Source organism: Saccostrea echinata, unplaced genomic scaffold (genome assembly GCF_033153115.1).
Source record: "Saccostrea echinata isolate AGI-Se365-2 ecotype Australia unplaced genomic scaffold, CSIRO_AGI_Sech_v1 ptg000001l, whole genome shotgun sequence".
NCBI lineage: Eukaryota > Metazoa > Mollusca > Bivalvia > Ostreida > Ostreidae > Saccostrea > Saccostrea echinata.
Window position 1 is genome coordinate 38,365,927 of NW_026889750.1, and position 9,418 is coordinate 38,375,344.

General features: G+C 31.7%; 1 protein-coding gene across 1 annotated transcript; it reads right to left on the reverse strand.

The window, feature by feature from the left end:
- Positions 1–2,321: 2,321 nt before the first annotated feature.
- Positions 2,322–7,174, reverse strand: LOC133197339 (uncharacterized protein PF3D7_1120000-like). Its single transcript, XM_061333330.1, has 4 exons — positions 6,810–7,174; positions 6,284–6,376; positions 2,798–2,866; positions 2,322–2,438 (listed from the first exon to the last, which is right to left on the reverse strand). Exons 1-4 carry the CDS (start codon positions 7,143–7,145, stop codon positions 2,322–2,324), a joined length of 615 nt encoding a protein of 204 aa, XP_061189314.1. The 5' UTR covers positions 7,146–7,174.
- Between the last annotated feature and the right edge of the window lie 2,244 nt (positions 7,175–9,418).

The following is a 9,418-nucleotide window of genomic DNA, read 5'->3' on the forward strand; positions in this document are numbered from 1 at the left end:
CATGCCCTGATTTTTTTTAGCCAAGCCATGCTACTGACAGATAAGTTGATGTAACAGGGGTTTCAACACCCTTTTTGAAGAGGTTCACTCTTGGGCTTTTGAGCAGATTTTTGTCTTGACTATATTTAAAAAAATCTGCATAATGTTTTAGTTCTTACAATAAATTTGGATTCTACAATTATGGCAATTAAACTATATTCAGTTAAAACCCATGTTTACATTTCATATCAAAAGCATTAAGTGAGGAACTATATTTTGTGGTGGAAGGTTTTTTTTTCAAAAGAAAATCATCATTTTTCTCTTTTGAAGTATTTAAAGTATTGAATAAGTATTTTTTTTTCCATGCAGCCTGTGCACAGAGTTATTTTGTGCAGTAAACTGTTTTATGCAGGTCCTAAATTATATATTAAATAAACTGTCGTGAATTCGATCATCAAATTTGTTAAATAAGGCAAATATTTTTGAAAATCCAGAAAAAAAATAGCCCCAATTCATGCTTAAAATTAACACAGTTTTAGTAATGTCTAAAAATTAACATTACAGACCCCCACTTTTAATTTTCTTTTCTGAATATATAAAATACTTTTAACCATTTTTTCTAAAATTCAGTAAAATGTCATTGCTTTCTAATGATTTTTTTGCATGTTAAATTTTTAATGCCAGAAAAATGACATTTTTTGAGTGCAGAAAGGTCAAATAATTGACCATGCGAAGTAATTTGAAACACAAATTTTAATGTATCTATTCAAGATGAAATAAGACTGTGTTTGTTCCCATAATTTATTTGAATGAAAAAATATCGGATGAAAAACGTTAAAGATTAATTTATGTGTTAGATGCAATTACAGTTTAAAAAGGTCATACTAAATGCTCCGTTGCGCCAAAATAAGCACATTGACCCCCATTTGTTTTTTTTTTTTATTTTTAATTAAGCTATGTGTGTAGATTCTAAACATATACTTGATAAAAAATTTCACAACTTTTGATTGCAGGATCCAACCTTCTTAATGTCAGCATTTCGTAAATTCTACGGTCGTTATATTGACTTTGTTAACAAACATAACTTATTATTTGGCCGTATTTTGGCTAACGTTTTCCATATCAATTGTTAGGTTTTTGATTTTATATTAAATTTGACTACGTAATGTTCCATCTACCTGATCAATACATAGGACTCACGGCAGGTGTGTGACCGGACACCAGGGAATGTTAATTGATCCCACCTCTGCAATTTCCGTTTTATGCCCTGTTCACTGGTTTGTATTGTTTGTAGTTTTTGGATTGATCACTGATCATTATCTTCTTTTTTATTATTCCAATGTTAAAATTCTTAGACAAATGAAATATGAAAATTACGTATCGTAATCATTCTCGAATGCGATATTAAACATAACAAATTCAGAGCAGCTAGCTAGAGGAAACACAGCCCCTTGTAAGCATCAGAGGTTAGATAGGTTCCATTGAGGAGTAGCATCCCCTCTCGACCACATCCGCTGTGAGCCCTTTTGTCTTGAAATGCACCTTGTATGTTATAATTTCAGTCATTGTTCAAGTTCTTATTACTAATCTTTAAGGTTTAGATTAAGATATATATTGAGTTTTTCCGGGGCTTTTTACGCGTATATCGAAAGTGCGACAGAAAGAGTGAAATTTTCTCATAAAAAATTTACTAACATCTTGCATCCTTACTGTTTATATATTAAATCTCTTTTCGTAACAGAGAGTGAACTTTAAGCAAATTTTGCACAAAGCATCTAAATCTCCTTTGATACAGAAAAGTTGCTAACATGAAAAATCGTGGAACGTCGAAAGTACATATCCTAGCTCTTCTGAAATCCTTGCGCCCATTCTTCAAGACGAAGATTTCTATTAATATGGTCTTACTATTACATAAACTGCAAACATATTCCTTAAAAAATATTTTTCTTTCACGATAACCTTGTAAGAAATGACAAATAAAGAGGACATTTACAATACTAAAAGTTGCATGAGTCAAGTCATGTGTTTATTTTAAGACATTTGTATAAAAAAGCAAAAGATAATTAAAAACTATGAATATAATGAAGTCATGACAAACTCAACTGCTCTGGAAAGCAAGAAAAACTGCAAAATATAAGTGCCGGAAAAAGGTCGTATAAACCGTCATGTTGTTATCAATCATGTCAAGGTCACGCAACTTTCATTTTTAGTCGGTTTTTAACTAAAAAATAATAGTTTTATTTTAATAAAATTCAAGCTTTGAACATTCTTACCATAGTAAAAATCGTAAGCTTTCTTTTTACTTATATGATAGATTTAACATGCCTAAATTATTAGATGAATTATTCATTAGACGTGAAAACCTGTAGTCCCGACTGCTGTTGTGTACTTTGTTGCCTATCTTCTGATACAGCGTCCTGTACAAGCTGTACAAGGTCAATTATACGATTTTTTTCCTCCTACAACATAGTTTTCATAAACAAACAGAAAACATTCATTAGACAGTTTTCCCCCAACACATTGTATTACAAATACTAATACACAAGACCCGTTATGTCTGCATAGTTAGATCATAATTATATATTTCTTAAATAAAATTTTCAACAATTGAAGTACATGTATCTTTGCAACATATATACTATATAAAAATATGTATCTTGTTAAGCAAATTATATATATATATATATATATATATATATATATATATATATATATATATATATATATATATATATATATATATATATATATATATATATATATATAAAGAAAATGTATATATATTAAAGATCATGGATCTATTTTAATTGATGCATACCTGTAAAGCAGTTTGGATTGATTTCCGAATTAGTTTCTTCTCTTTTTTAAGCATCTCTTTAATTTCCTCCTGTTAACCAGATCAGAATTTTAATGATATCTTATTCTATTACATTTTCAACAGTGAAATACTGTAATTTATTCACTGAATAAAAGTGATATTCTGACACAGAGTGAAAGGATATCAAAATGGTATTCTCACAGTGTGAGAATATCAGAAGTGCGGCACAACGTACGATTTTCCTTCCCTTCACGAAGAGTATTTAAAAAAAAAAAACCGGCCTCTTATAAGATAGAGTTTATGAGCCAGCCTGACAGAGACTAATACTTATACTGCCAAATTTTTTTCCAAATATGTCGTTAAAAATCCATGTTTACAACGTTTTTCAATCTCGCAAACACTAATCTATGACGTCTCAACCGCTCAACTATGAAGTCACAGCCTATGAAAATGTAATAAACAGAAAGGAGCAGACAGGATTAATACGCGAGTTTCGAGATTGTAACTCTCCTTCGATAGAGGCGCAAAAAGTATCCATATCAGCATGGAAGTGGGACAGGTTGTTATTGTATACAATCTTGCATAAATAAAAGAACGATGGCTATGGCCTTTAAAATTTATTTGATGTTATAAAAAGATGATAATGCTAAGCAGTGATCATTTTGATGATTTTATAAAGCTCTTCTATACATATTTACAAAATTTACTTTCAGTTGGATACTCGAAAACGAAAGAACCGTCATAGTCTTTATTTAAAAAAAAATAATTCTTTGATTGTACAAACCTTTTCCAAAAAGTTATTTGAAGTAATTATAAGGAAAAGAGTAATTTAGAATGCCGACGTCCAATTCAATGATCAGATGCGTGTGTATTTATTAGAGATCCATATCTACTCAATCGTTTGATAAGTCTTATCCACTGATATTTTCTTTTGTTCCGATTTTTATTTCCTTTGGTTCCGTTTTTTTAAATTTATTTTTTCGTAGAAAAATTGACGCCTTTACTTTAATTCAGTAATGTGTACATACCGACAATCAGTTATCATAGACCGTTTTATCGATAATGCAATGCATCCAATATATAAATAACTGTCCCACCTGCCTGCTTACGCGGAAACAAAACTCCCCTCCGTAACGAAAGAGCGCACCAAGGGAGATAATCTCGAAACTTGCGTATTAATAGAATTAATGCATTTTCACTATATTATCAAGAGCCCCACCCTTACACCAGCACATCTGACTCAGGGGTCATGCAATTCACTACTCTAGAAGAAGCACTCTTGATCATCATAACTATACACTTAGCTTCTTTGCTTTTTTAACCAGAAGCAGAAAAGAATATTTTCAAAGAATTTTGCTTTTCACTATATAATCAATAGAATTTCCATGTCGTGAGACAGGTTTTTTTAAAATTTTCACTCGTGCTTCGCACTCGTGAAAATATCAAAAAATCCTGTCCCACTCGTGAAATAAATTTCATATTCATCTTCAAAACATTGAATATCTGCTATATATATATTTGTTTATTTACTAAACTTATTCAATGGATTGAATTGAATCTTCTGATTGCCATTTCAACCCAATTTAAAAAAAAATAATAAAGGAACATTCGTAATACGTAATTGTGGTCTTGTATTCAGAACCCTGTCTTTAGCAAGATTACAAGATCTAGCATTTGTGTGCATATAAATTTTGGCAGATTTATAGTTTGACGGTGCTAGAGATTTTTTCGCACATCAAAATAAAATGCTTTCAATCGAATCTGCTTAAAATTAGATCCTCAATTCAGCAGCACCCCCCAAGGATCAGATTTTTATATGATTGATTTTAACCTCTATTCTATCCACATACCCATGCCATGTATTAAAAAAATCCAAGTGTTCATTATAGCAGAAATCGTAAATCTCACAGGGATCCCAATAAGTTTTAATCTCTTAAATTTTCCTAGTTTATTTAAATTGTATTGAATATGGAAGGTAAATTTTTTGTAAAATCGGAGAATGGAATCTGCATTTTTTTAAAGACCATTTTTTTTTAACGAACGGTTACCTTGGGGGGGGGGGGGGTTCGAAAACCTATTAGGATCAAACTACGGGAAAAAAAATTTAAAAAGTGTAATAACTCGAAAAAAGGCTTAGTAACTCCTTTCCAAAAGGCGTAGAAACGCCTTTCCAAAAGGCGTTAGTATTATTATTATTATTATTATTATTATTATTATCTAAACAGATTGTAGTTAGATATCCAGGAATAAGGATTTTAAAATGCGGAATATATTTTCAAGGTTAAACCAACTTAGTCTTTCTCTGATACCAGACACCTGGACCAAGGGTCATGGATTTCACAATTTTGGTTGAAGGCTAATTGATCAATATACCCATAATACATGTAGTTTGCCACCTTTTTTTAAGAAGAAAGAAAAATATTTTCAAATGTGAAATAAAATTTTTATTTATGACCAGCAAAACCCCAAAATGCATCTGCCTAAATCCACAAGTAAAACGTTGACTTCGTTTAATACTCATTCAAACAGTTGTTTGCGAGATGTGCAGAAGTATAGAACATATCTTTAAATATTGCATAAATAAATACCACCTTTCTATTTTTCGCTACAACGCCTTTTCAAACAGGTACTGTAGTACGAGGGGGAACCCCATCCCCACTTTTTGGGAGATTAGTCTTGCTGTAGTTTTAATATTTAAAAAATCATATTTAGTTGCCTGGTCCCTGCACGTTTTGTTGCAGTATGGTCAAAGTCTGGCAAATTATTGCATTTAAAAAAAAGTTTTTCCGAACAGTTTAATAAAGATCAACCTCCCCCCCCCCCCCCACCCCCGGAATACAGTTTTTGAGTTATGGCAATTTAGGTTTTTTGTTTGTTTTATTTATTTATTTTTTCCCTGTTCGTCAATTTTTGCGGGGCTGCCCCTTTTAAAAACAAGGCGTAATTAACGGTTTTTGAAAGGCATAATAACGCCTTTTGAAAATTCGTAATAACGCCTTTTTGAAATTCGTAATGACGCCTTTTGAAAGGGCGTAATAACGCCTTTTGAAAGGACGGAACAACGCCTTTTTGAAAAGTGTAATAAAGCCTTTTTAAAAAGCTTAATAAAGCTTCTTTGAAAGGCGTTATTACGCCTTTTTTCGCGTTATAACGCCTTTTCACTTCGCGTTATAACGCCTTTTTTTTTTTTTTTTTAGCGGTAATACGCCTTTTGAAAAGGCATAATTACGCCTTTCATCTTTTTTTCACTCATGGATTGATCCTAATAGGCTTTCGTAAGGGAGTGGTCTTAGTAGTACTGGTGTTATTTACCTGGAGGACCCCAATACTCAAGATGCCAAAAACCCATATACACATTGCATTACACAGGAAGCCTGTCTGGTAATCAGTGTCAACATTACACACGTTTCTTTTCTAATTTTGGTTGAATCCAAATAATTTATAGATTAATGTTTATTGTGATATCATTTTTAGATATACGTATACCTTAAAATCCTGTAAGGATTCTTGAATGATACAATCAAATTCTTCTCTGAGGCTCTGCTTCATTTCCTGTAGTGTGGCTTCCAAGTTTTTGTTCTATAAGATATATAAAAATACATTTAAATTTGGATTTGATTAAAAGATAAAATTTATTAACAATTATTTATTTTTTCATTGTTAAATTAACTTAATGTTAACTTATGTTGACTTTTTAAACGTAAATTTAACAAGAAAAAAATAAGTTATGTGCGATTAAATAAAGGGTTTGACAAAATTAATGTGTTAATTTATTTTATATTAACGTTAAAATAAAGTTAAAAAATCATTTATTTGCCTTAAATTAACTTGAAACTCTATTGACTGATACCTTTCATTCAGAATTTTTGTACACGTATCAAACATTGTAATGCAAATATTAATATCTTAGGTAGGAACTTATAGATTGTAAAAGAAAAAGCCTAAGATCGCAGAAGCCAACTCGTGTTTCTGTCTCTACATGTATACAATGTAAATAAGATGAAAAACTTACTTGAGAAAAAAGTGCAGGCTCTTCATATGTTTTCTCTGTGTGAACACTTTCAGTCCTATCTGGTCTGTTAACCATCCTTTTTTCACTTTTATTGGCAGCAGAAGTACTGTGCCTATGGATTAGCTGTGATGTACTGGCCTCTTCCAGTGATGCAGGAGGCCATTGACTTTGGGCTAGAACTGCACTTTCCTCACCTTTTTCGGCTTTTATAGAATTAGGCGAATGAACTGAAGGAGAATAAGAATCTTCACCACTTTTTCCATTCTGATTTTCTGGTGCTTTTGAAGACCTGGACTCTCCATAAAGGCTTGAATACAGTGCACATTGTTCAGACATATTGTTGGAGCGTCATTTACACATTGTAGTATTCTATAATGAAATATGGACATAACGAACAGTATTCAAGCTCTAAGTATATTTAGACAATACAGATCAGGAGCAGAGCGAACAGGGACTTCCAAAAACATCAGAGGTGGGATCAGGTGCCATGAAGGAGTAAGCATCCCCTGCCGACTGGTTACACCCACCGTGTACTCCTTGTCATGATCGGGAAAACGGAAAAATCCGTAGACAGTTCAGTGTGTAAATAATGGTCTAACAATTAGTACGAAAAACGTCAGTCAGCATTTGACCTAATGATAGGTTGTATTTGCTGACAAGGTCATTGTATCGACCCTAAAACTTGTGAAATGATGACTTCAATGAGACTGTTGATATCCTTGTTTCATCAATTTTTTTATCAATAGCTTGCCTCGTTTAAGAAATTGATCATACGTAGAGCATGGTCTTGTGTATCGAATCAACTGGGAGACAAAAACCCCATATGCAGGTGAAAAGCGTAAATTGCTACATAAGTAAGGGAAGCTGACGATTGATAAATTGAAATCAACACGTTTATCATAAAACTTTGTTGTTAGGTTACCATTGAAGTCTTTTTTGGTAAAATATCCAAATATGAAACAGATGTTTAGACTCTGTGGTATCTTTTTTTTTCAAGCTCACTGGGATATATCGAGTTGATATATGAATGGAAGTAACTAATTGTTAATTGATAATACGTCGTCGATATATCTTAATGTCGAATTGAAGGCCTCATCAAGCATTTTCTCCTTCCTATGTAGAAGTTTTTGAATAAATTTTGCTTCATATGAATATAAAAATAGGTCTGCTAACAAGGCGCAATTGGTACCTATGGGAAATTCCAACAGATTGTTGAAAGACCGATCTCCAAAAACTACATAAATATTGTCAATCAGAAACTCAAGCATCTTTTTAATATCAACTTCAGAGTCCTTGTGTGTACAATCAGAATGCTTTTTAACAAAATAATTATGCAAGCGACCGATGACAAGGTAAGTATATTTACGTATTTACGAGTTCCATTTTTATTGAAAAAGCAACTGTCTATGATGTCAAAAAGCCTGGAATTTATCGTAGGGAATGGTTGTATAAAGTGTTGAAAATTCGTACGTTTTGATGCTATTGATTTTGTTAAAATTTTGTTAATTCAAAGTTTCTAAAGGTTCCTTGGAGTTTTTAATTATCCACATCTGATTTACACCACTTCTCAAATATACTGAAGTTTCTCCTTCACTGCTGTAAATATTTTAGCAAGGAATAAAGACATTTACTGAAAGCTGCTATGTATCTTTGTTAGTAAGGATTTTTATGGAGTTTTGGAATCCAGTATTAGGTATGGTAATTCAAATTCATTTTGATTAATGGGAATATTAAAAATATTTAAAACTGGCATGTGCTTTTGAAGAATTTCTTCCTTAGAAAGGGAGCTTTGGGTATAAGTTGGATTAACACTTGCAGAATAAAATCAAATTTGAAGCCATAAGCTCACACCAATATTCATCATATCTCTAGTATTTATGTTTTTATCAATATAGCTGTTTTGTAAAATTTGCAAAGGATATTTCAGAGCAAGCGGGGTGGTTATTGGGGAACTATATGCAATTAAAGAAAATAAATGTGCAATCACGCCGTCTTTCGTGTAAAAAGAGAAAAAATATATCCCAAAAGTATATAATCGCTTTTTGGTCATATGGTAACTAATATATTCAGTTCAAATTTCCCAGTAACCTTTGTTGCATCTTCAGTTGTTGAATCTAAAAGGTCCAACTAGGTAATTATTCTATCACACGGCTTATGAATGCAATGTAAATAAACTTTCAATATCTTCTTTCACTTTTGCATTAAATTCTAAAAATCGGTCAGTAACCAATAATAAAAACGAGTACAGCTATTAAACAGACGTTTAAGTTTAATAGCTATGTACGTATATGAAGTATTTCATTAGGATTTCCGGCTCACTTATAAAAGCCTCCTTCATATGCGCCCATTTACACAGTGTAAATTTTACACATATGCAAATTTTACTCATGACATGTAAATTTAATTTTTGTAATGTGTTCACATGCACAAACTATCTCAGTGATTTTGGCATTTCCTAAGCACTTTATAAATACTTAGATTGCTTGTTTATAATTTCTAGTATTTCTTCAACTCCTGTTATTGTCATATGTACTAATTAAAAGAACATTTGCTTCTATGCCAGACTATGCATTTCGCCTTCTTGTTCAAATGTTACTTAAATCAATATT